Genomic DNA, 27,274 nt, shown 5'->3' with positions numbered 1-27,274 from the left:
CAAGTTCCAAAAGTTGCTTCCACATTTTTAGGTATCTTTGTACCAACAACCCATTCCTTGGTACCAATTTTCTGTATTAGTCTCTTTTCTGCTGTGTAAAGAAATACCTCAGACTGGACAATTTATTTTTCAAAGAGGTTTGTCTGGCCACAGTTCTGCAGGCTATAGAAGAAGCATGGCGCCAGCATCTACTTCTGGTGAGGCCTCCAGAAGCTTCCAGTCACGGTGGAAGGCGAAAGGGGAGCAGGCATGTCACATGGCGAGAGAGGAGGCAAGAGGGAGATGCCAGGCTCTTTTAAACAATTAGCTCTCATTTGAATATCAGAGTAAGAACTCACTTATTACCACAGGGATAGCACCAAGCCATTCAGTAGAGATCTGCCCACATCACCCAAAAACCTTCCTCTAGGCCCACCTCCAACATGGAAGGTCACATGTCAACATGAGATTTGGAGGGGACACACGTCCAAACCATACCAGCCACTTAATGGATATGTGGTTATAGGCATGATTTCCTAGTTGTAAAAAGGAATAATAAACCATAACTCCTCAGTCACAAGGCTGTTGACAAATCGAATGACATGTAAAGATGCTAACACATAGGAGGTAAATCTGGTACCCGTGTCCTCCCCGCCCCCCACCAGCCCCACCCTGGTTCTATTAAACTCCTATGATTTCAGGTTGTTTCTGCTACCCCCACACTGTGCCAGTTCCAAAGATGGATGAAGGGCATGTGATCACATGGTGGCAGTCATGTGAAAAATAACAAAGTATGTGAAAACACAGATTCGTTGTCCAACACATATAGTATTTGTCTTAGTCTGTTTGAGCTGCTGTCATAAAATACCATAAATTGGGTGTCTTCTAAACAACAGAAATGTATTTCTCATAGTTGTGGAGGCTGGAATTAAGATCAAGTCACTGACAGACAGATTTGGTGCCTCAAGGAGGGCTCACTCTCTGGCTCACAGATGGCACCATGTGAGCCGTGTCCTCATGTGATGGAAGGGGCAAGGCAGCTCTCTGGCGCCTCAGTCATAAGGGCACTTATCTCTTTCATGAGGGCTCTGTTCCCATGACCTGATCTTCTCCCCAAAGCCCCAACTCCTGATACCATCACCCTGGGAGTGAAGATTTCAATATAGGAATTTTGAGGGAGCATAAACATTCAGAATACTGCTATTCAGAATAGCGGTCTTCAGACTGCTCTTTTTCTTTAGTCCTCAGTGACATTTGCATCCATTCTTATTTCCATAAATGAGCTTCTATAAAGACGGCAACTTTAATAAAGGTTGAACGTGATGAGCTGCTGTGTGTGTCTTGCATAAAGTGGGTGCTCAGATAATCATGGAATCTGAATTGAACCTGCTCTTTACCAGGGTAGCCTCAAGGTCGCAGTGGTATTCAACTCTTGAATATGGTCTCAGACACAGATATTTCACATCTTTTATAGAAGCCTTTGGCTCGTAGTTATTTCATTCTCATTTTTCCCTTGTCAACCTTCTCATTGCAGAATGACAGGCCGATCCTGTGCATCACTCACAGTGCTGCTCAGACTGAATGACAGCAGGAATCGCTTAGTGAAAGCTGCAACCTCACGGGCCCTGGGAGCCTATGTGCTTTTTCCCTGTCTCAGACAGGTCAGAGTGAGCCTGTTTAGCTCTTCTGTGCTCCTTTATTGTCCATGACACCCCTAGTTTGTGGATATAGAGCTCCTGCATTGGACAGTAAAGGAAACTAAATTGCTTTGTAATATGATTTCCTTAATTGCTACTAAAATATGGTCATGGGCCAGGCATGCTGGCTCATGCCTGTAATCCCAGCACTTTGGGAGGCCAAGGCAGGTGGATTGCTTGAGCTCAGGGGTTTGAGACCAGCCTGGGCAACTTGGCAAAACCCCGTCTCTACAAAAAATAAAAAGATTAGCCAGGCATGGTGGTATGCGCCTGTAGTCCCAGCTACTTGGGAGGCTGAGATGGGAGGCTCACTTGAGCCTGGGAGGTGAAGGTTGTAGTGAGCAGAGATCACACCACTGCACTCCAGCCTGGGTGGCACAGCCAGACACACACACACACACACACACACACACACAGATACACACTCTCTCTCTCTATATATATATAGTTATACATAAATATAGTTCTATATATGTAACTACAGGCATTACCATATATTTATCATATATATAAATGAACTGAGGCATTACCATATATATATATGGTATTTATTTTTAATTTTTAATTTTTAATTGCTTAGCACACTCCCTGGGACCTTAGGCACCCAATAAATGCTTAAATGAATGAATGATATAATAAAAATGAAATGGGACATTACCAAGTGGTAGTCATCATTTAGAAAGCTGACATAGTTTTTATTTAAAAAGACATAATGTCCTCTTTCACTCTTACTTGTGACGTTTGTCTCACTGAGAGGTGTGTGGTACATAGGATGCGTTTTGGAAATAAATGCATTTCTTTTCCAGAACATTATTTCCTGAGATGGAAATCAACCAAGCACAGAGTTCACAGATAACTGTCCCAGGCCAGGTTATATATTCGATGTACATAAGGGCAAAATCCTTAGGCTTCTCGGGTGTCCATGGCACATACCAAAATCATAGGAGCTTCCCCTGGGATTTTTTTGAGTGTCCAAATTGTAAAATATAAAAACAGTAAATTGATTGAGTAGATGAATTTTTATTTCCAAGTAGAAATTTGCGTGAAGACTTATAGCTGTATCTGAAAACAAGTTTGAGAATTTCAAAGGTAGCAACGTGACCTGCTAAAGTAACGGCAGTGTTTTGTTTTGTCTTATAGGATGTCATATTTGTTGCAGACACAGTAAATGCAATATTGATGTCACTTGAAGACAAGTCTCTGAATGTTCGAACCAAAGCAGCCTGGTCCCTGGGCAACCTGACAGACACGCTGATTGTCAACATGTAGGTGACTCACCTTGCTTTCCCCAGCTGACTTCTGAGACTGAGGACCCAAGAGAATGTCCTCGATTCCTACCATGAAATAATCAACAGTAGTTCCTGCTTATTATCCCGCTTCCTGCTTTATATATATATATATATATATATATATATATATATATTCTTTCAGAAAATAAAATAAGCTGTTCTTAATATATATTAGGAATATATTAGACATATATGTATTAAAAATACTGTATACCTATATAAGTAATATGTCCACATTATAGAAAACATAAAAGCAAAACCTTAGTAATGGTTACTGTACTTTTGAAATGCATTTTAAAAAATTTCTTAAAGTGGCATATTCACAGGCTAAAAAAAAGCCAAACAGTACAAAGCAGCATTCGGTGTGCAGCCTGTCTTCTACCCTGACACCTTAGTTCCCTCCCCAGAGGTAGCTTGTTGTTCATGTGCAAGTGTCCTGCTTTTCGTCACTTCACCATATAAGTGACATGTAACGTGTGTAAGCATTCTCTTTTATTATTGCCTTGTTAGAAATCCTTATTTATGATTACATAATTATCACTGTGTGATAATTAACCATTTTTCTATTACTGAACATCTGTTTTAGGCTTTAGGCTTGTAGTCTTTTATATTCAGTGAATATTTTTGTGCATGAAATCTGCATTTTGAGATTTTTTTTTGGAGACATTCCTAGGTGGGGAACTATTGGGTCAAAATATATATACTGTAAGTTTCTTGATACAATCTAAGCAGATCTGTTCAACTGTTTTCCTAAACTTTTATGCTTATACTAAGTGAATATATTTCTATATGTATATATTTAAGTGATTTACCTTTTAACATGTGTTGCCTGCTTTGGGTGGAACAGGGAAACACCAGACCCAAGTTTTCAGGAAGAGTTCTCTGGTCTCCTGCTCTTGAAAATGTTACGATCAGCTATAGAAGCATCCAAGGATAAAGACAAGGTAGACTCACGACAAAACCCAGTATCTCCCAAACAGATTCTTAATGTATTGTAGCTGCAGTGTGGTAGTTTAGTGTGGCTTGATGCTCCTCAGACTATCCCACCAAATGTACTCCTGTTCAAAGGAGACTGAGGGTGTGCTCAGCGTATAAACGGCCTATTCCACACATGTATGGTTTCTTTACTGTCTCCTGCCTCCCGAAAACTATCAGTGCCCATTGTAATACTACATAACATATTCAGGTTCCTTTTATTTATTTATTTTTTATTTTATTTTTTTTCTTTTTGAGAGGGAGTCTCGCGCTGTCGCCCGGGCTGGAGTGTAGTGGCCGGATCTCAGCTCACTGCAAGCTCCGCCTCCCGGGTTTACGCCATTCTCCTGCCTCAGCCTCCCGAGTAGCTGGGACTACAGGCGCCCGCCACCTCGCCCGGCTATTTTTTTTTTTCTGTATTTTTTAGTAGAGACGGGGTTTCACTGCGTTAGCCAGGATGGTCTCGATCTCCTGACCTCGTGATCCGCCCGTCTCGGCCTCCCAAAGTGCTGGGATTACAGGCTTGAGCCACCGCGCCCGGCCTCAGGTTCCTTTTAAATTAACTTTTTTTTATTCCCCCCCCAAAAAAAATTTTAAGTAGAATTGACAAGTCAGAAAAATGAGTAGCTCTTGGCTTTGAATATTACCTGTTAAACTAATCAGTTTAAAAAGCACAGGTCTGGGCTTTAGGTCAGACATACATGGATTCAAGCCCTGGCTTGCCCTTTAGTAGCTGGGTGACTTTGGTATATTATGTAACTTCTCTGAAGGTCAGGTCCTTACCTGTAACATGGAAGTTATATACCTCACCGGATATGAAGATGCCTTATGTTAAAGCACCAAGCACCGTACCTGACCCGTACCATGTGCTCACTTTAATACTACTTCTGAAAATCTGGTAATCACCCAGGAAGCCCTGCCTCAGAGTAATTCAGTCAGAAATTCTGAGGTTAGGGCCTGCAATTGGTTTTAAAACAAAAGGAAAACCCTCCCCAAATGATTCTGGTGGGCTGCAGAGGTTGAGACTCTAGTGTAGTAGAAAAGTATCGGACTGGAATGATGGAACCTAGCTTCTCCTCATCATGTTGCTATCAACCAGCCTTGTCCTGTGGTCCCCGGACCTTATACTCCATCTCAGTAAAACAAGGAAGATGGACCTCTCTGAGGTCCTCTCTAGCACTAAATAAAATAAATAAATAAATAATCAGAGAGAGGAGTTTTGTAGAACCTCACCTTTCTGATGGCTCAGGATGTTAACCAGAGCAGACCTTGTGAGTTCCAAGGACTTGCTTTAAGAAGTCGAGGACCTCCTGGGTTTCTTTAAGCTGAAATTAGACTTTTGAAAACATCTCTTTGGCAAAACACATTTCTAAAGCGTTTACATTTTTTTCTAGGTAAAGAGCAATGCAGTCCGGGCCCTTGGAAATTTGCTTCATTTTCTGCAACCCTCTCATATAGAAAAACCCACATTTGCAGAAATAATTGAGGAGTCTATCCAGGCCCTAATTTCTACTGTTCTAACAGAAGCTGCCATAAAAGTCTGATGGAATGCTTGTTATGCAATGGGAAATGTATTTACAAATCCTGCCCTTCCATTAGGTAAGAAAGTTTCCCTTCACTCCCTGGTGGAAAGCCTCTTGGACAATACACACCAATCTACATTGTTGTTAAAGATGTTTGTCACATGTCATTTATCACAGTATGAGAAAAAAATGGAGACACACTGAAAACAAGTTTAGGAGAACATTGAAATACATCATTACCTATACAATGAGATTTATAATGGAATATTTTGTTGCCATTTAAAATTACTTACAATAATTTTATAATCTGGAAAAATACTTCTGATGTTAAACAAATGAAAGCAGTATTAAATCATTTCTACAGAATGACCTCAATTGATGGGTAGAAAAAAGACTGAAAGGAAACTGGACCAATTATTAACAGTGATTGCCTCTGGTTGAGTAGGATTTTTTCTGTTTTCATTTTCTCAGTTGTCTACAATAAGCATATATTGTTTCAATGGTCAAGAAAAAAGGAAGGAAACAAAACTGGAATGAGAGGGGATATAAACTGGAAATCCCCTGTGAGCTGTGTACAGAAGTGGATGCCATTAATAAATGTAAGGAGGGCATCTGTCTCTAAGTAGCGGCATGCCATGCCCCTTGATATGTCATTCAGGACCAGTAGCTGCTTAGGTGTGTGGATCGGAGCCTCCAAACCTTGCTCACTTTGAATGCCAGTGTTCGCTTTATTGCGTCTCTCTCTCTCTCTCAGAAGATTTGAGACCTAAGGATGTGTTCCCGGAGAGGAGCTCATGCATCAAGTTAGGGAAGTCTGGCTCTGCTCCCCTTTATCGCCTAGAGCATCCAGGCCGAGCAGTCAGCTGGGAGCAGGTGGAGAAGTAGTCTCCTGGCTTCTTCCACTGAGAAGTCACCTAAGGGTGACCTTTGGGGTTGGAGCTCATTGAGGTGGATGTCCGCCTTCTGGAGAGCCAAGAAGTCCTTGAAACGAGGGCACCTCAGTGGTGGTTGGCTCCTACCTGCCTTCCTGTATGGCCCTTGCCCTTAGCCTACTAGAGAGAGAAGTCGACCTGCATGACTTGGAGGGAAAGGGAAGCTCCAAAGAGGCAGGAAGTTTGAGAACTAGAAAGCATCCAATAGCAGAGCTATCAAGAGCCACATAAGAAAAGGGAGCCAGAAACTGATAAAGAACTCTGACGGGTCAAATTGTGAGTGTCTTGTAGGTCTAGCAGTGGCCCATTGTCAATGGCAGTGGCAAACACCAAATGGAAAGGGCCTGCTTGCCTGTCTTCGGAGGCAACAGAGAAGCCGGGGAGGGCTGGGCGAGTTAAGAGAAGCTGCATTCTACTCTGTCACCCATCTAGAGGAGTAAGGACACCCCAAAATGGAGTGGGTAGCAGTAGCTCTGGTAAGGAGGAAAGCAGGCTGATTTCCTAGGGCCTACAGGTATGGAGAAAGAATAGAAATCTGGGCATGTTATTCTTGAAACTGTAAGTTTTCTTTTTCTTTGCAATAAAATACATGACTTGCTATGGCCAGAACAGTGTCTGGATGCTGTTGCAAGTGAGGAAATAATTCTTTTTGCCAGCATGAACAGCACTGCCACATGCAGTGTGTGCTTTGCACACAGCTAAGAAGGGCCCAACTGAGATGACCGGTGGGGTTGCAATTCAGTCCACGCTCTGCCCACGAAGCCATACCCCATGGGACAGAATCCTCCCAGAGAAGAAGCCTTTTTCTGAGTCACCAAAGGCCCTATATCGGGTAGCAGAGGCTCTAAGCATGTCACAGGCTGAGATAGGGAAAGAGGGAGGTTTGGGGATTGGCACCTGGCCACTTACCTAGGATCCTACAGTCAGTCACCACCGTTGTCTCACAGGATGATTGTGAGAATGAAGTGAACACATAAAATGAGTGTTTGGGGCACTAGTGTTTATGCTGCCTTCTGCCCCTCTCCCTCTCACCCCACCTAATTCTAAGGCTGCATTTGTTTTAGTGACTGTGGATTCTTTCTTGGGAGAGCCCCAGGGACCTCCCAGGCCTACAATGCCCTGACATCAGTCGTGACATCATGCAAGAACTTCAAAACCTCCCACATAATCAGGTCACTAAACAAATCGCAGAGGGCCCAGCCCCAGCTGTTGCCTGGCTTTCCAGGAGTAGAACTCGGTTGGGAGTGGCTGCTGCTCGGACAGCCGTATCCCCAGAAAGCCCTGGGTGTGGATGGAATCTTGTTTACCCTCTGGTTTCCACTGACATATTTATCTATCAACATTCTGTCCAAGTCTCCTCTTCTGAACCCTCACCAGAATGACCCTTAATGAAGAGTCGCAGGGAGAAGATGTCCACCCATGCATCAGGAGACAGGCCTGGAACAGAGCCTTCCTGCACAGCCTAAAAGGGACCCCCCCTACTGATACCTTGATCTTGGACTCGTGGCCTCCAGGACTGGGAAACAGTAACATTCTGTTGTTGAGGGTGCCCAGTCTGTGGTCCTGTAAAACAGCCCTAGGAAACTAATGCAGCCTGTTAGCCCACAGATGGTGGAGAGACGGGATGCGCAATGGAGCTCCAGGCTTAGTGCACTACGGGACCCTCGGGTGGGTGTAGGTATGCAAGATAATTTTGGGTGGTGCAGGGTGAATAATTTTAATTGACATAAAAATGTCGGTATCTTACTGGGTAAATCAGAGGTCCTGACCTGTTAGGAACCAGGCTACACAGCAGGAGGTGAGCAGCCAGCCAGCGAGCAAAGCTTCGTCTGTAGAAACAGCCACTTCCCATGCCTCACATTACCCCATGAGCTCTGCCTCCTGTCAGAGGAGCGGTGCCGTTAGATTCTCATCGGAACATGAACCCTACTGTGAACTGCGCATGCCAGGGATCTAGACTGCGTGCTCCTTATGAGAACCTAATGCCTGATGATCTGTGACTGTGTCCCACCACCCCCAGATGGGACCATGGAGTTACACGAAAACAAGCTCAGGGCTCCCCTTGATTCTCTATTATGGTGAGTTGTGTAATTATTTCATTATATATTACAGTGAAATAATAATGGAAATAAAGCACACAAGAAATGTAATGGACTTGAATCATCTCCGCATCATCCTTTCGCCTTCTTCCGGGTCCCTGGAAGAGTTGTCTTCAAGAAAACTGGCCTCAGGTAGCAAAAAGGCTGGGAACCACTGGTGTAAATGCTTCAGGGAATAGTTAAGCAACTTAAGGTTTACATGGTACAAAAAATACAGGTGTAAATGCTAATAAAAATGGGTGCAAATGAACACACTCTCTTGCTGTGGTCCGAGGAACGTTCAGCATTCTGTCAGAGAGACTTGCAGCTTGGAGCTGCAGCTGCCCTTCCACATCCTGTCCACTGTAAAGCCCTGCAACACACACCCACACACACGCACACACACACACACACACGCACACACATACACATGCATAAACTTGGACACCCACACACACGCACGCTGTGCTTCACGCCCTCACTAGGGTGGCCTGGGAAGAAATGTGTTTTTGTTTTTTGTTATTTTTGAGATGGAGTTTCGCTCTTGTTGCCCAGGCTGGAGTGCAATGGCGCAAATTCGACAACCTCCGCCTCCTGGGTTCAAGCAATTCTCCTGCCTCAGCCTCCTGAGTAGCTGGGATTACAGGCATGCACCACCATGCCCGGCTAATTTTGTAGTTTTAGTAGAGATTGGGTTTCTCCCTGTTGGACAGTCTTGTCTCGAACTCCTGATCACAAGTGATCTGCCCACCTTGTCCTTCTAAAGTGCTGGGATTACAGGCGTGAGCCACTGCGCCCAGCCAGGAATGCATGCTTTTAGGAGAAACGAAGACAATTCACGCCCCTCGTTCTCCTGGTGTTTGCACAAGTGCCTTCTCCACAGACCATGCTTTAGTCTCTTTCTTAGTTCTCCTTACTGAAAGAGAGAAGCAGAGCCCCAGCATGTACCCAGCTGCTTAGGGCCCCAGCCAAGTGCGCAAGCTTCCTGGGGGGCCTAGTGAGTTGAAGGCACTCAAATTCTCCCCAAAAGAGGCATCAGTTTTTGGTGGATCCTTGAGTCCAGGAAGGCAATAGACAAGACATCAGGGTTCACCAGAAGACACAACAAAATTGCAGTGAGGAAGGGCTGCAGTCAAAGGTTTTATGCTCCACGAGAAGGGGTACTCAGGGCTCTAAGCAGCAGGCAGAAGATTTATTGCATGTGTGGTTAGGTGATGGTGGCCTACAGTTTTCACTGGGAACTGGCATCGAGAGTAACTCGACCTCCTCCTCATGCACGTTTCTCTCTGTCTCTTTGCATTTTATGTCTCTCTCCCCATCTCTCTCGCTCCTTATCCTCTAGCCTCCTCTGTCTCTCTCGCCATCTCTCTTCATCTGTCTGACTCCCTTCTCCCCATCTTTCTTTCTCTCTCCTTCTTTTCCACTTCTCTCTCCCTCCTCATCTCACTGCATGCCACTGTTCATGCTTCTTGGGATCCACGTGGATGGGCGGACACGGGACTCCTAGGCTAATTATCATGGCACAAGCCCAGGGTTGCAGGACCTCGGTCCCCCACCTCCCAGCACCCTCAAAATGAGAGGTGTGGGGTGTGCCCATGCTCTCCTGGGTGGGCGTCCCACACTCCAGGAAGCAGAAACTGCAGGACAAAGCTGGCACAAGTGACATGCCCATGTGGCTGCCCGCTTCCAGCTTGGGATCTGCTGAAGCCAGAGGACACCTGCCCAGGAGAGACCCTGCACCAGGGTGGGGGTAGGGGTGGGTTTTGGGGTGGGAATGGGGATGGGAGCAGCCACTGCACACCAGTCCCTGGCTGACTTCCTGTCCCGCACCTTGTCATGCAAGGCCTCCCCTCCCACTCCTACCCCTGCCTCTCACCACCTCCACCCCTAGGCTGTCCAGATCCAAGCTCCAGAAGTCTCCGAGGATCCAAGAACTAAGGGCAACCAATGGGCTCCTCAGGCCCGAGTCCATGAGTCAGTCACCCCGCTGCAGGCTGACAAACCTTGGCTGTCACTGATCCTCCACCCCAAACCAGCCACATCCCCATGCCCCCACCAGCATTACCACCTCCTCCTAACCACAGCCCTGAGAGCTCTACTTCCTGGTAAACTTCCTCCTTCCCACCCTGGTCCAGGCAAGTCCAAAGGCCAGCGCCCTCCACCCACCCTTCCGGGGGGCCCCTCTACTGTCTGCTTGCCCAGATGTCTTAACCCGGCTTTCCCAAGCTACAACAGGTGACAGGGATGAGCCCCCGGCCTCTGCCAGGAAGATTTGCCAAAATGTTTTCCATTTAGAAGCGGGGCAGTGATGGGGCCTAAGGAAGACCCCAGGGTTGTCACTCAAGCAGCAAGAAGGACAAGAAGCCCAGTTTGCTGGGGCGCGGTGGCTCAAGCCTGTAATCCCAGCACTTTGGGAGGCCGAGGTGGGCAGATCACAAGGTCAAGAGATCGAGACCGTCCTGGCTAACACGGGGAAACCCCGCCTCTACTAAAAAATACAAAAAACTAGCCGGGCGAGGTGGCAGGCGTCTGTAGTCCCAGCTACTCAGGGGGCTGAGGCAGGAGAATGGCATAAACCCGGGAGGCAGAGTTTGCAGTGAGTTGAGATCAGGACACTGCATTCCAGCCTGGGTGACAGAGCAAGACTCTGTCTCAAAAAAAAAAAAAAAAAAAAAAAAGAAGCCCAGTTTGCTACCCTGACCCTTGGAGGACTTGGCCGTGGCTTCACAAGGCCCTGCAGGGGCAGCAGGGCAGCAAATCCACCCTTCTCTGGAGGAAGCAGCCACCATCCCCAGGAAGCAGCTGATGGGGGCGCACTGGCAGAGCCCTCGTGTGCTGCCATGCAGGGCCTGCAGGTCTGTACTCAGATTTAGCCCTGGGGAGTTGCAAGATAGACCGAGACCCTCACAGATCTGGCTCTGTGTCCCCACCCAAACCTCATCTGGAATTGTAATCCTCTTGTTGCAAGGGAGGAACCTGGGGGGAGGGGATAGGATTTGGGGACAGTTTCCCCCGTGCTGCTTCCCTGATAGTGAGAGAGTTCTCAGGAGAGCTGATGGTTTTAAAGTGTGGCACTTCCTCGTTCTCCACTCACTCCCTCCTGCCGCCTTGTGAAGAAGGTGCCCGTTTCCCCTTCTCCTTCCCCCAAGATTGAAGTTTCCTGAACTATGAGTCAATTAATCCTGTTTCCTTTATAAATTACCCAATCTCAGGTATTTCTTTATGGCAGTGTGAAAACAAACCAGTACAGACCTTTCCTGAGGTACCTTCTCCTTAGGCAATGGCTGCCCCCGTGCTCCTCCTCTGCTCCCTGGTCTTTCTTTTCCCAAGTGATCCACATGGCCAGCCCCAGCCCCATCCTAGTGTAGCCCGTGTGGCCGCTGGAGAGGCCGCGCTCCTTTCCTCACCCCGAGGGGGCCTGATATGCTCTTTGGATCCTGGAGGAAACTGACCCCCTATTCTCACACCGGTGCAACTTCTTCCAAGACCTCAAAGCTGGACAATGTGAACTGGTCTTTTTTCTTGTCTCCTCTTGCTAGGGCTGTCATTGGGACAGTCCTAGATGGGGAATGGGGGTGGGGGGGAACAATGGATGAATGGACAGTCGTCCAGGGAGTATATCCCTGTCTGTCCTGAACTGGGCCCTTCCTCCAATGAGAAGCCTTCCTGAGTGAGTTTATACAGTCATTGCTTGGTATCCATGGAGGATTAGTTCTAGGGTCCCCAGGGATGCCAAAATCCATGGATGCTCAAGTCTCTGACATAACATGGCCTAGTATTTACATATAAGCTATGCACATCCTCCCATAGACATTAGACCATTACTAGATTATTTATGATATGTAACACAATGCAGATGCTACATAAATGGTTGGGATACTGTATTCTTTAGGGAATGATGACAAGAACAATGTCTGCACATGTTCAGTAGAGACATAACCATCCAGTTTATTTTCTGAATAGTTTCCATCTGCTGTTGCTGAATCCACAGATGCAGAGCTCCCGGATACGAGGGCCAAGTGTGCTTTGAGAGCAGGGTGGGTGAGGCTGCTAATGAGTACAGGGGAGCAGGTGTCAATCATGGGGGCCCTGCATTGGGGCATCTGGACGCCCTGTCTCAGGACTTGAGACTCTGTTTAGATGGCACAGGCAGACTCAGCCCAGGTCAAAGCCCACCTCTTGAAGGTTCATTTTATCCCAAGCTCTTTCTGGAGCCTGGAATTTGATATCCCCTAGGACCTGGGTGGTTTTAGATAACATGTCTGAAAGAATGAGCCCCTACTGTGTGCCCAGCACTTTCCCCACAGGATCCTCTAGCTAAAATATCCAAGGGTCAGGGAGAGAAATACCCAGTTAAAATATCAGAAATGAAAAAAGAGATACCATTAGAGACACTAAAAAAGACCATTAGGTAATAGTATTAGCATTTGTGTTCTGAGATTCAACAGCAGCAGTCACTTTCCTCCACGCCTATGTGTATCCCAGACCACCCTGGGCGGGGACAGCTGAGGTCGCGGCGGTGTGATGTTGGTCCTGGGCCTCGGGGGTGACAGTGGTGAGGAAGTGGGTGCACACATGAGTGGGGAAGCCAGGCCTGGCCAGAGAAGCAACACATGGGTGCACAGACCTATTTACCCATATACATGTGTGCAGACACGTGTGCAAACACATTGCAGGCAGGCATGTGGCCGCCTCAGGCAGCGGAGGACCCTGACTCTGGGCCCTGCTGACCCGGGCAAGGCCCCACTGTGATGCGTGCCATGACCTCAGAATGTCACTGGTGCTTAGCACCAATCCGCTCTCCGGCCTGCCTCTGTGTTCTATGGCAGTTACCCACGCACAGTGGTATCAGCTACACACGCACAGTGGTATCTGGGAACAGTTTTGTGGACTCAGAGGTTTTCTACCTGAGAGGCATAACGCAGGCCAGCTGATTCATCAGAATCAGGTGAGTGTGACCTGCTCTCTTCCCTCCAGGTTGACTTGGGGACAGTGGCTATGCTGTGGGTGGTGTTGGCCTCTGGGCAGCTACCGAGGAGGGTCATCCCTGAGCACTCACTGGGAGCCCGTTCTACACTGCCCGTGTAGACGATTTTCTCTTTTGTCCTCATGGGGGTTTTATGGAGTCGGTGCTATTCTCTAGTGTACCCATTCAACAGGGGAGACGTCTGGGGTCAGAGAGGCGGTAACCGGCTTGGGAATTTAGACAGGACGCTGGGTTTTGCTCTCAGCCCTGCCGTGCGCTGTGCTGGAATTCAGGCCTGAACCCTGTGACCTCCCTGCCCTAGATCCCAAATCTGCCCAGGTTTCCGATCCCGATGGGGCAGAGCGTGGTCCTGGCAGAGACGCTGGGATGGATCCACTGTGGGTGGGAAGGAGGGGAGGGTCCTCTGAACACATCTGGGGCCTAAGCTGGGTCCTGATGTTCGCTGTGGGACCCACTGGACCCACATGGTCCCTTGTCTGGGAGTGGCATGGGGAGACTTCTGCCCTTGGGCAGTTGTGGAAAATGAAGGGGCCCTGGAGAGCTGGCTGGAGGGAGACTATCGTCCCTTCTGTTCAAAGGGGTCCGGGCTCTGGGGATTGTCCCCGAGTATTTCTTGTTCTGTCTGGTCCTCTCGAGGCCTCGCTCGCCTTTTGCCCCGAGTGTTCCCAGGAGGGACAGTCCATCTAGATGTTCTCCAGGACCAAGGACCCACTGTTCTTCCTCAGTGGCCCAGGGAAATGAAGCCCCCTCCTGTAGGGACAGCTCAGAATGGTGGAGTCCACAGTCCCTCCCCGAGAGCCGTGATTTCCATGAGCACAGAGGCTGCTTTAGAGACAGTAGATCATTTTCATCCCCAAAACCAAACACACTCCTGCTCAGACGGCATTATTCCTAAAGCAGCCTCACTGGTTAGACTGAAGGGCCACGGTAGCCCAAGTGATGAGCGGGGTAGAACGGAGCAGTCAGGAGAGATCTTGTTCTCCGCAGGAAACTGGGCATCTCTGTGGTCCTGAGCATCCCAGGAGGCCGATCGTACAGAGACCTCTGGTGCCTGATCCCAGTTCACATCCACATCCCTGGAATAGCCCACGATGGGCCCTTTACCCTTGGCAGGTGGACACCATTCAACCTGCCAGGGCAGGTGTGTGAGCATTTCATGGCATTTGGGGACAACGGGATTCTCTGTCCAGGTCCCACTCTTCTCGAGTCCTTGGGAAGATGCCATCCCCTGCTTGGAGCTTCAGACTCCAGAGACCCATGGAGGTTTGGGCCATGGGGTCTGGCCCCTTTTTACCTGGGGGCGGTGGTGGAATGAAGCTTATACAACTAGCCAGCATCTGGGAGCCCGGCGGGAGCAATTCAGGTTTTCTCTGAAGCTCTCGGGTACAATGTAACCTTTAGACAATTTTGTCTCACAGGATGGACATGGTAGAGGACGTGGACAGTTTGTGGGCACAGGAGCGAGAGGACATCATTATGAACTATGAGAAGGTACAGGTCGGTCTGCTTCTTGGAGGGAGGCCTGTTCCAGTGCACCCTGGTCAAAGGGTCCTGGGCTCACTAGGAGCACAGGGTGGGGACGGGTGGCCACTACCCCCAGGCCCTTACACCCTTTACCTTGGACCCCTCACCAAGGCTTCCTCTGGGTTACAGGGACACCGAGCTGGGCTGCCAGAGGACATGGGGCCTGAGCCTGTTGAAATCTACAACAACATTGATCACTTTGGAATTCTGCAGTGAGTCCTCTGTGCTCCCCTCACCCCTAAAGCACCTGTCTCAGCTCAGGGACGGGTCTGCTTTTAGGAAGGCCTTTCTGAGGTAGGACATGTCCTGCCAGGTCGCGTCAACCTCCTTTCCAGGGTCAGAATTCCTCCCTGGCTCCCCTGCAGGTCCAGCCCGAGGTTGCTGTTAGGCCAGAGGGGCGGGGCCCATCTAGGGAGCAGGTGGGAATGGAGACTGGGCTAGGTCAGGCCCCTGGACTCTCAGCAGTTCTGTCCACAAGTTAGCACAAGAGGAGGGGGCAGCCTGAGTGTCTGGCCATGTCTACCTAGAGACAACCCAGTGAGATCCAAGTGTTGTGGCCACAGGGTGAGGGGACGCCTGGCCGAACCTTGGGGCTGTTGTCCAGCAGGTCTCTGAGGGCCCACCTGCCCCTGTCCTCCCCCAATTTCCCTAGAGCTACAGCCCTCATCGTCCCCATGGGGAAGGGGGAAAGGCATGAGGACAGTGGGGGCAGTGGCCCTAGGGAATGGGGGAGAAGATGTGCCCGTTCTGGGCATCTCATGGTGAGGCCAGGGAGGCAGCAGGGCTTGTGGCTAAAGACCCTGGATCTGGTGCTGGTAAGGGATCTGGGGCCAGGTAAAAGGAGCCCAGCCAGGAGCCCATCTGTCAGGGATCGTAGGATGGAGAGACAGGATCCAGGGGAAGTAGAGTGGGAGTGAGCTTATGAGTTGTGCCGCTTCTGAAACGCAGGGTGTGTGGTTCACATGCAGGGAGAGGCAGGTGGACACTGGGAGGTCAGACCCTGCAAGGGTCTTGGGGCTGTCAAGTGGGATGGGACCCTTGTGGTCCCAGGGTGCACTGGGCAGGTCTCAGGGCAGGCTCCCTAGACCATAGTGGGGTGATGTGGTCACTCCCTGAGGGACTCCTGTGAGGGCCCGATCACCCACCCTGGGCGGCCCCCATCTAGTCTCAGGGCTGACCTTCCTCAGATCCAGCAGAAAGCACCACCTCCAGTCCAGAACGGGCAGCCTTATTGTGCAGCCTGACCACCCCCCACACCAGGGGCCCCAGTAACCCCACCCAGGCTGGCCCCACACTCCTTCTTCTCCCAGGTCTTGCCCCTCCTGGGAGTCAGCCCCACAGGAAGGCCCTTGTCCTCCCTTCCCTGTGTCTTTTCCTGGACTGAGCCCTGAGCTAGATAGGGACAGAGCCTGTCCTTTCTGGGGGTTGGTTCCCAGTCTCGGGGAGCTCCAGGCCCTGTGCAGGTCCTCAGTTCTGCCTGGGTTGTCTTACAGTGAGACAGAGCTGCCTCCTGCCACTGCTCGGGAGGCGAAGGTAAGAGCCTGATGCATGGGGAGGCGCTGAACCAGGGATGTGGGGACTGGGCGGGTGGTCAGTGAGGCAGAGGAGGCAGCTGGCCTGGGCGGTGGTGGGTAAGGGCAACACGATGTCCCTGGGAGTGGCAGCACTGCCTGCTGGACCTGACCCCAGGTTGCTGTAAGTTTGGCAGCTTGATAAGATTCCAAAGTGAGGACCACAGTTGTGGCTTGGGGGTGGCTGCCCGCCTGTGTCAGGACCCCACCTAGAGGCTGGGACCTGACCTAAGACTGGTGTGTCTGTGGCCTGAGGATGGCACCTCCCGGGGTCCCAAAGCCAGCCCACTGGTGATCATTTGCTCAAAGTTTCTCAACCCTTAGGGTCTGCCCTTCCTTGGCTCCCTCCAGCTGGGTCCACCTGGGCTCCAGAGCCCAAGATCCAGCATCCATGGGTGGCTCTGGGAAGCCTGGCAGCTCCCCTAATGCCAACATTCCTCATTTGACAGCAAATGCGGCGGGAGATAACACGAAAGAGCAAGTGGATGGAAATGCTGGGACAATGGGAGACATACAAGAACAGTAAAAAGGTAATGTGTGGAGGGAGAGGCCCCGGGAACCACTCTCTGCAGAGACAGGGGACAGGCACCCTTGGCTGTGACCTGGCACCGTCAGCCTCTCAGAGGGCGGGTGGCACACTGTCCTCACCCAGAAGACTGCAGGCCTGGTCGGTGGTTTGCCTGCCTATTTGTGCAAGCGTCACCTTGCTGGGAGGGAATCTGAATCTAGGGCTGGGACCACCTGGAGCTCAAGGCTAGGGATGCCCTGGTGACCCGAAGGAAGGAAAAGGTTCAGATCACAGTCCTGACTCTGAGTGTCCATCCACTCTTTCAATCCTGGGAAGGGAGACTGTGTCCCAGCTTAATGTCACCTCTAACGAGGAATCACGGGGCCAAAACCAACCATTTCCAGAATCCTTGAGCTCTGGTCCTCACTGGGGTCGCCCCGTGGCCTGTGACACCAGATTGTTTTCTGCCCACAGCTGAGAGATCGAGTATATAAGGGCATTCCCATGAACATCCGGGGCCAAGTGTGGTCAGTTCTGCTGAACATACAGGAAGTCAAGTCGAAAAACCCCAGAACATACAAGGTACGCTCAGCCAGAGCACGACAAACAGGACAGGCCGTGTCAGGAGCCCAGGTCTCCAGCTGGAGGGAGCATCAAGCCCAGGCTGGGGGGTGGGTGGGATGGTCAGATGCACATCCTGGGCACGGACGGTGACATAGTCACCACAGACAAACTCGGCTCTGGTGACCCTCCCCAGCTTCAGTAACAAGCCAAAAAGCAGCTTTGTGCACAAGGAAACCTTCCTGCTTTCCTTCCTTCCCGGAGTGCTGACTGTGGGCTGACTGCCATTTGGGGCCGGGAGTCTTCCATCCGTTCTGAGGCTGCTTCCTCCTCTTGGCCCTGCCCTACAGGTCATGAAGGAGAAGGGCAAGAGGTCATCTGAACACATCCACCAGATCGACCTGGACGTGAGCGAGACACTAAGGACTCACATCTTCTTCAGGGATCGATACGGAACCAAGTAAGCCTATGGGAGCCACAGGGTCTCATCAGAGATGGAGTGAACGAAAGGGATGGGGGTTCCCCGGAGAAGAGGCCAGGGTCACCTAGGAGGGATGACAGAGCTGCCAAGACCTCCCCTGACCCAGGGAGCAGCCAGCACCATGAACTGAGCACCTGGTTCCAAGCCCTGGGCCAGACTGGAACATGTGGGGCCAGAACCCAGGAGGATCCTGAGGAGACAGAAGGCAGCAAACAAAATCATGCACAATGGTGAAAGGTGCTCTCCCTGACCCACGGGGACCCATGGTAGGACTCACAGGAGGGTGGCAAGATGGAGGGCCCATGAGCCTCTCCAGGCAACACTGAGAGCAACAAATGCTGGGGTAATTGGGGTCCCGGAAACTGTCATCCTGGTCTGCTGGGAACATGACATGGCACAGCCACTTTAGCAGCCAGTTGGGCAGTGACTCACAAAGCTCAATGGACTTGAACCACGTATCCCCAAAGTATCACAAATATTGAACCCACTGATTTGAAAACTGATGTCCACATGAAACCTGCATGCCACGTCCACTGCTTGATTCATCGTCACTCACACAAGGAGCCTTCAGGGACAGTCTTCAACATGGGAATGGGGAGAGCAAGGATGGTCCTCCCTTCAAACGGAAGACACAGTGAGAAAAGGGAATGAGCCAGTGTTGCCCGCATGAACGTGGGTGGATCCTAGATGCATTTTGCTGAGGGAAAGAAGCCAGACCCAATAAGCTACCACGTAGGATTCCCATTCCTGGGCCATTCTGGAAAAGGCCAAACCATAGGGATTGAGAAGCAGTCTGGGTGGTCAGGGGCTGACGGATCAGGGACAGGCCGGGTGCATAGGGGCCACCCTGGAGACTTGGAAGGTGAAGGAGTTGCTTCAGGAGGGGCTGGAGCGGTCGCCAGGAGACTCTGCCCATTGGTTTACAACCGTGGAGGAACTGTACACCCAAAGGCTGAACTGGCGTGTCTGCAAACTGAAAATAAAAAAAATCATTCAGAGTGAAAAGGATCAGGCAGGTCACTGTACAAGTGGGCTATCTGCATGTCACAGATGTGGATTTTACTGAAACATTTCCTCAAAGTCAAAGGCCCTGAAGAGCTCACTGCTTATCTGGTGAATCATCTGAACCTGAAATGGGCTTTGTTGTTAGGCTTTGTAGACAAAGTGAAACTAACGGCATCTGCACAAAACAAACAAAAGCCTCATTTCTCTGTTTCCTAGGCAGCGGGAACTATTCTACATCCTCTTGGCATATTCGGAGTATAACCCGGTGAGTATTCCCCGCAGTGATGTTCCCGGGCAGTATTTCCCTGTTCACAGGAGTGGGTGTCTGGTGGGGGTGTCGCTGCTTCTTTTAAAGTTAGTATTTGTGAGCCACCAGGATATAGGAGGTAGGACTCCAGCTCACTGCTGGCATAAACCTCCAAGCAAGGGAGTGGTCTCAAGGGGTCAAGCTGAGACACAAAGGAGTCAGGCCTGGACTCCTGGTGTCACCTGGGTCTGACCACCACTTCTCAGAACCAGAAATGATGCCCTCCTCCTGGGGATGCCCCAAATCCCAGGAGCTTGGCAGGGTCGCATGCAAGATGGTGCCATCAGGAGACAGTTTGGACAAGGTGCTGAAGTGCCTGATGGACTTGGCTCTTGTCATGAAATGAATTTGCATCCTGAGGAAGCCTCTTCTTCAGAGGAAGCCTCTCCAGTCACCTCTGCCCTCTCCAATGACATGAGTCCTCCCAGGTGACCTCAGTCCTCCCAGGTGATGTCCTTTCACGGTGACTCTGGCTTTTGCAGGAGGTGGGCTACTGCAGGGACCTGAGCCACATCGCGGCCTTGTTCCTCCTTTATCTGCCTGAGGAGGATGCATTCTGGGCACTGGTGCAGCTGCTGGCCAGGGAGAGGCACTCCCTGCAGGGTAGGTGAACAGGTGCCCAAGGGACCTCATGCAGTCAGACCCAGGGACGACCACCCTGGCCAGATGATCTCAGCTTTCAGCCAAGGCACCTTCCTTGGCCAGCTCCTTGGGAGTCTTTAGGATGTCTCTGCTGAGGGTCCCACAGGAGTCCGCGGCTGACCCCAAAGCCCAAGTCAGACGCCTTTCATCCCTGTCAACGGAGGGCATCTCATCCTCCCCGTGGCCACCCTCTGTGTCCTGCTGCCACGCCCTCTGGATCTGATTGTGTAGCTGACTCTCTAATCCCTGAGAGTCCTGCTGCCCTTGGTGCCCATGAATGGGCCGACCAAGCCCAGGTGGCAGCATCTCCCCAACCCGTGTCCCCTGGCCCGACCTCACTTCCAGGAGACGACCAAGAGCCCAGCACCCACCCTGCTCTGGCAGCCATGTGGTGGCCTCAAGTCATGCTTGCCCTTTTTGCACCCTGGTCCAGGAGGCGTCCAGGGGAACCTCCAGCCAGGCTCCAGGGGATGTTCCTGCCCCACGTCCCCAGGGCAAAGGCTGCATGGTGGGTCACCAGATGGGAGGGTGAAAGGCTTTCAGGTTCTGGGTCCTCTCCACCTGCCCAGCTCTTCCTGCTGATGGCTCCACATCTTGGGGGAAGGCTCTGATTTCTTGATGGGCTGGGGGCTTCTCAGGATTCCACAGCCCAAATGGCGGGACAGTCCAGGGCCTCCAAGACCATCAGGAGCATGTGGTACCCACGTCACAACACAAGACCATGTGGCATCTGGTGAGTTTATGGCGTCTGGTGAGCAAGCTTGGGCTCTTCCCCAGAGACTCTGCCTCCCGTGGCTCTGGAGCAACGGGGACTGGAGCCCCTGGTGGGGCTGGTGACTGGATGAGTCCAGCCAGGGCCTGACCTGGAACATCGGGTTCTCCATGGGCTGGGAGTTGGATTCCTTTCCTGCCCTGGAGGGGACAGAGGCACAGGGATGGGGGCCCAACTCCCGCAGAGCAGGGCAAAGGGCAGTGTGTCCACCGGGAGTGTGGGAAGGGGCCGGTGTTGTGGGGAGCCCTGGACACCGCCCAGTGTTCTGCACTAGGGGAAGGGTCTTCAGAGGCCCTGGAAGAGGGAGGTTTTTAGGGCAGCCCAGGGGGCCCTGAGCACCTCTGTTCCTCCCATCAGGACAAGGAAGGTCTTTGCGCGCAGGATTCCTCCTTAGGCTGGCTTCTCCAGATGTGGAATGACGGGGTAAGAAGGCACAGGGAGACCCTGGCTCAGGGACCCTCCTTGCCCTGCAGTGCCCTGCTTCCCTAGCCCGGGGGTCTGGCTCACCCACAGCCCACAGGAGGCTCCGCCCAAAGGGGGACCCTCACAGGACACCAAAACCAAACCCTCTGCCCAAGAGGGGTCACCCCAGGGCAATGATTGGGGCACAGGACCAGCCTTACAGGCAGACTGGGCCAAGACCTGCCTTGGGAGGGATCAGGGAAGCCTCAAGCCCTGGGCAAGCCCCTCTCTCCAGGAGCCACACTCCCAGTCCAATGAGTGCCCCCCATGAGGAGCTGCAAGACCTTGTCTGACCCAGCGTCCTGGAGGGCTCAGGAAACCCTCATGGGGAAGGTCACTGACTCTGGGGACTGAAGCCCCAGTGGGCTCAGTTCGAGCCACCAGCCCCAGCCTGGAAGGGCTACAGTCTCCCACACCTGCTATCCCCACAGATCTCTCTTGGGCTCATCCTGCGCCTGTGGGACGTGTATTTGCTGGAAGGAGAACAGGTGTTGATGCCGATGACAAGCATTGCCTTTAAAGTTAAGAAGAGTAAGTCTACATGTGCCCAGTGGGGCCTGGGGAGCCCTGGGGTCAGACGCTGACTTACCCGAGGGCAGCTTCCTCACACTGTCCTCATGATCCTCTGTTCTGGCCCAGAGGGAGGTCTGGCCAGGTGGGCTGGGCAGGGCACAGTGACACCGAGCCCGTCCCCCACATGACCCAGATGAATGTTGTGAGCACTTCCCTACCCACTTCCCCCGGCCACAGTCTCCTGTGCACATCCAAACCCCTGGTGTGGCCACAAAAGATTCCCGCATCGCCTAGTGGGAGCCTGAAGTGGCTAGTGGGTATCAGCTGTGCCCCCTCCCAGGGAACTCTCCTAGCCTGATGTCCACCCTGTCCCTAGAGCGCCTCATGAAGACATCCAGGTCTGGCCTGTGGGCACGGTTTCGGAACCAGTTCTTTCACTCCTGGGAGTTGGATGATGACTCTGTGCTCAAGCATCTTAGGGCCTCTACAAAGAAACTAACAAGGAAGCAAGGGGACCTGCCACCCCCAGGTGGGCTCCAGTGCCATGTCCCCTCCCATGTCACCCTCTGGGGCAGTCAATAGTATGGGAATGCCCGAGACCCGCAACCCTACTACCTGGGCCTTCCTCTTCACCTTTTCTTCCTCCTCTTCCTCCTGGACTCTAAGAAAGTACAGGAGGCCACCGGTCCTCACGGCAGGCGCTCAGTGCGTGTGTACTGGATGTGATGTGCACGCAGGAGGGCGATGTGGGCATGACCCTCCAACAAGCCCCCTCCCACATTCCACAGTGTCTCTGTCTCCCCATCACAAGGCTGTCAAGGGCACTAAAGGAGCCAGACCCATTTGTGGGAAACCCCACCCCTCCCTGCAAGCACCCACAGCCTCAGAGAGCAGCAGAGGCCCCTCACTGCTGCACGCTCCTCCAGGGTTGGCAGCACCACAAGCCTTGAGCCAGGGAGACAAGGGAATCGGGTGTCCCTGACCCCAGAGCATTCAGGGAGAGGGCATAGGCAGCACCCCAGGCGAAAGCCAGAGCCAAGAATTCAGACAGATGTGGGAACGGTCAGTCCTGGCATGGACTGGGCATCCCAGGAAGGCAGAGGGTGACCCACGTCCAGGTCCAATCACCCACTGTGGAGATGGGTCCCCATGTGAGGTGACAAGGGTCTGGGTGACATCCAAGTCCCCTCCCACCTGAGTTCTCACTGGAGGCTGTACCCCTGGCTTAACAGCCCTGGGACGAGGGTGTGTCATAGGAATCCCCCAGCCAGTCCGAACCCTGGGGGCAGTCCTAGGAGCTTCCTGTCATGCCCTCATAGCTTCCCAATGCCAGGTGGCACACACCCCTCCCTCTGGGATCAGCAGACTACAGGCGTGTCCTCAGTGTCAGACCACGGGGCCACAGAGATCCTGAGGACTCCAGAGACCCAGGCAGGTGGGGCCTGGCCGGGAAAGGCCTACATGGGCTCAGTGGAGACGCTGACCACGTCTGTTTTCCTTTCAGCCAAACTGGAGCAAGGGTCCTCAACACCCAGGCCTGTGCCGGCTTCAAGTGGCAGAACGACCCTCTGCAAGGGGGACAGGCAGACCCCTCCAGGCCCACCAGCCCGGTTCCAGCGGCCCATTTGGTTAGTTTCCCCACCATGGGCACCTCATTCTTCCACATCTTGTCCTGGTGTGGCTGTCCGGGAAGACACCTACCCTGTGGGCACTCAGGATGTGCCCAGCCCGGTCCTGGCTCAGGGAAGACCTCAGGGTTCCTGGAGATTCCTGGAGTGGAACTCGATGCCCCGGCTCCCGACGGACCTGGATGTAGGGGGCCCTTGGTTCCCCCATTATGATTTCGAACAGAGCTGCTGGGTCCGTGTCCCTTCTGAATGTGTCCTGGACAGCCCCGGGACTGCGGGACAGGGCCAGCTCGAGAAGCCCGCAGGGACCCTGACACCAGGCCCTGCCCAGGCCCATCAGGACTGAGGGAGGCCAGGAGGTATCCCACTACAACAGGGCACCCCGTCTGCGGACAAGAGACTTGCACCCAATTTCTACAATGGCACCGTATCCCAGGAAGACCAGCTGACCACCTGCTGGCAGGCGGAACACCCTGCGGAGGGGGTGAGATTGGCTTTCACGGCACTGAGCCACAATGTGGACATGGACTTCCAGCCCTGCACTGCACCCAGCACTGATTCCAACCAGGACAGCTCCTTAACAGCTAGGGACGAGCAGCAGCGCACTCCCACCTCAGAGCCTTGCCACTGCCACCTCTACTTGGAAAATTCTTATTTCCCTCCAGGCTTCTAGAAGCATCTGGGGCAGGGCTCATGGCTGGATAACTTCCTGACGCTTAACAACCCAAGCAAACCTCACGTTCTTGTTTTATTTTTTGGTAAACTTATGAAAATTGATTAAGAAAGTGTGCAGCTCGAAAGACCTTCACAGATGGAACACACCAGCCCCCAGATCACAAAGCCAACCATGCCCAGCCCCTCCCAGCACCCCCAGCCGTGTGACCAGCTTTCTGAATTCCCACAACCCGGTGTGCCTGCCTTTGTATTTTCAACTCATAGACGGTTAACCCCTTCATGTTTTAAAATAAATGTTTTCTGTTGAAATTATTTTAGATATAAAAGATTGAAAAGGCACTACAGTGGCCTCCTACACCTTCCATCTAGCTGCCCCTCTAATGACGTTTTGCAGTTCCATGGCACATAAGAAATTTAGACTGGGTGTGGTGGCTCACACCTGTAATTTCAGCAATTTGAGAGGTCGAGCCAGGACGTTCAGGTTCACTTTAGTCTAGAAGTCTGGGACCAGCCTGGGAAACAGGTGGACCCTGTCTCTAGAGAAAAGTCAAAGAAATTAGCCAGGCATGGTGGCGTGTGCCTATTGTCCCACTTAGGAGGCTGAGGCAGGATTGCTGGAGCCCATGATTTCCAGAAAGCAGTGAGCCATGACTGCACCACTGCGCTCCAGCCTGGGTGACCGAGTGAGACTTCCCCTCTTAAAAAAAATTAGCAATTTAACGTGGGTACAATCCTATTAACTAAATAATAATGTGAACTATTATCTAAGGTTATTAAGGCTAGAATTATCCCATTTTTGCCTAACTTCTCATACCTGTCCCAAGATCCCACTTCGGACTCACCCTCTGCCTTCAGCTCATGTCACCTCAGCTTCCTCCAGATGGTTCAGCAAACACACACCTGGGCTGAATGGTAGAGCTGATTGCTCGTACACAAGGGGAGACCTGTGGGCAGGGGTTTTCAAACTTATACAGCAAATGAGTTTTCCATGGTGTTCTGGAGAGCAGCCTTTGCGAAACACTTTGACAGTGAATCCAGGCCCCAGTATCCATCAGCTGATCTAGTGAATTTTGTGGAAGCTCAGTGAACACCTGCTCTGCAGGGTGCATGTGAAAGGGGAGAGGATGAGTAAGCTGCAGATAAAGAAGACAGGACACAGGGGGTCTGTCGAAGCTCTATCCCCTGCCTTCAGCACTGATGAAGCAAATCCAACTCTTAGGGAATGGTGGCCACATGCTGGGCCAGCTCCAGGCTCTGAGGATGTGATAGAGAGTGATGCAGAGCCAGGCCTTGCCCTCGGGGAGCTCTCCAGCGTACACCTCCCTCTACCCTCCCAGCGCCCTGCAAAGCAGGCGTCAATGTCACTGTTAATGCACAGAGGAGGAACCTGACTGTTAGACAGGTTCATGGGTTTTCCAGGGTTGCACGGCTTCTGGGAGACGGATGTGACCCTGAGGACACGGCACAGGCCAGTGTAATGCCAGGTCGGAATGAGCTGTGATCTGTGCCATGTAGAGGCCTAAGCCAAAGTGGGAGTGACTGATGGGAGTCGCTGAAAACACTCTTGGATCCTCACCTGCTGGCTCCCAGGAGTCCGGAACTGCCAGGAGAGTGGTGGCAGGTTCCCCATCCTCAGCTGGGTGGGCCTGGATAGAATAACAAGGCGAGGGCACATTTCCCCGGCCATTGCCTCCAGGCGCGGCTGTGACCTGCTCATTCCAATTTTGTGGAAATATTTCCACACACACAGAATTGCACGTAGCAGTGGACGTGGTGAGACGTGTTTGGACATGGGATAGGCAGTATTCTGGAGGCAGAGCCTCCAGGACTCGCTGATGGGTTAGCTGCAGGGCTTGAGTGGGGAAGGAGAATCGAGGATGATGTGTTCAAATCGGTTCATTCACTTCCTCTGTGCCACGCCTGTGCTGGGCACTGGGAGAGACAGATGAGCACAGCAGCCCCGGCCGGGGGGAGGTGTGGGAGGAAGCCCAGAGTGTCTACTGGGAGCTGAGAGCTTGTGTCCACCTCAGCGCCATCCAGGTTCTCTGTATGGACATGTATAAGCTGAGCTGCCTGGAGGAGGAGCAGCTGCTGTTGGTGGTGACCAGCAAGTTCCGGAATGGAGACTGCTCTGGCAATGGAGAGATGGGTGGCCTGAGGTCTGGATGGTCTAGAGGGTTTTAGGGCCCAGGAAGACCCAGGAAAGGGTCTGGGGGATGCAGGACGTCCTATGGGGGGCGTTTGAAACTCAGTGCTCAGGTCACTCCAGGTCACTCAGGTCTTTTGCCGGCCTCTGTCATAATTATTGCCACATGAGAGTGCCACCTTTCCTATGACATATTTTATGTGTTTCTGTGAATGGCCTACTTGTTCGTATTTACAAATTCATGTTTAAAGGAAACTTCTATCACTCTCACAAGTGGAAAGCCAGCAAAATATAAATTCAGTGAAAACAAAATGGAATCAATGAATTTTAGCTAGATACTATTCCCTGACCAAGGCCTGCTGGAGGTGGTACAACCAGGGTTTGAATTGAGATGTGCCAAGCTTCTGAGTTTCTTCTCTTTCCCCCACACCAGGGCTCCTGAGTACTGCATTACTGACATCAGGGGCCAGACAGTTCTTTGTGATGGGGCTGTCCTGCGCCTGGCAGGATGTTTAGCAGCTTCTCTGGCCTCCACCCACTGGAAGCCAGGGGAATGCAGAAGGCGCTCCTCCTTCTCCCATTTAATCCCCAGGACAATATATGACATAAATGTTATATCTTTTATTTTATAAATGAACAAAATGAGACTCAGAAAGGTTTAAGTGAGTTACCTGAGAACACACCGACAGCAAGAGGTAGAACTAGAAAGTGAACACAGGTGTCCACATGGGACAACAACAAAGTTCAGGTTCCAGCTTCTTTTGAGTCTCTCATTTCAACAATTACCATCGTCTGGATATGAGCTGAAGTACAGGAAACCTGGGGCTGAACTCTCCTCCCATCAGGCCTAGGAGCCCAGACCAGAACCCCAGCCCATGGTCTCCCAGTCATCAGGCCACTGGAGTGAGCTGGCATCCACACTAGCCTGGTTTCCCAAAGCTACAGGGATGCCAGTCTCACTGCGGATGAACAAAATGAAGGGCATTTGCTTCTCCTGCAGGCTGTCGGGATTGAACACA

General features: G+C 51.7%; 1 protein-coding gene and 1 pseudogene across 1 annotated transcript; both read left to right on the top strand.

Annotated features, from left to right (window-relative positions):
* Positions 1 to 1,514: 1,514 nt before the first annotated feature.
* Positions 1,515 to 5,667, top strand: LOC139359286 (HEAT repeat-containing protein 6-like; annotated as a pseudogene).
* A 7,632-nt stretch (positions 5,668 to 13,299) lies between these two features.
* LOC139359524 (TBC1 domain family member 3B-like) lies at positions 13,300 to 24,374 on the top strand. Its single transcript, XM_071082645.1, has 15 exons — positions 13,300 to 13,421; positions 14,448 to 14,601; positions 14,879 to 14,951; positions 15,114 to 15,196; positions 16,478 to 16,517; positions 17,005 to 17,085; positions 17,538 to 17,645; positions 17,975 to 18,084; positions 19,327 to 19,375; positions 19,900 to 20,020; positions 20,698 to 20,792; positions 21,189 to 21,254; positions 21,725 to 21,824; positions 22,183 to 22,335; positions 23,311 to 24,374. The coding sequence occupies exons 2-15, from the start codon at positions 14,552 to 14,554 to the stop codon at positions 23,778 to 23,780; spliced, it is 1,599 nt and encodes a 532-aa protein (XP_070938746.1). The 5' UTR covers positions 13,300 to 13,421; positions 14,448 to 14,551; the 3' UTR covers positions 23,781 to 24,374.
* Positions 24,375 to 27,274: the final 2,900 nt, after the last annotated feature.

The sequence above is a fragment of the Macaca nemestrina genome, chromosome 17 (assembly GCF_043159975.1).
Source record: "Macaca nemestrina isolate mMacNem1 chromosome 17, mMacNem.hap1, whole genome shotgun sequence".
NCBI classification, from domain to species: Eukaryota; Metazoa; Chordata; class Mammalia; order Primates; family Cercopithecidae; genus Macaca; species Macaca nemestrina.
This window is presented reverse-complemented; position numbering and strand designations above follow the sequence as displayed.

What these genes read in the sequence shown, in the direction of transcription:
- LOC139359524 (XM_071082645.1), top strand. Translation starts at nt 14,552, where the DNA reads ATGGGCCCTTTACCCTTGGCAGGTGGACACCATTCAACCTGCCAGGGC. An exon ending in CATATTCGGAGTATAACCCG is followed by an intron (nt 19,376 to 19,899) that starts GTGAGTATTCCC and finishes TGGCTTTTGCAG; the next exon opens with GAGGTGGGCTACTGCAGGGA. An exon ending in TGCCTTTAAAGTTAAGAAGA is followed by an intron (nt 21,825 to 22,182) that starts GTAAGTCTACAT and finishes CCCTGTCCCTAG; the next exon opens with AGCGCCTCATGAAGACATCC.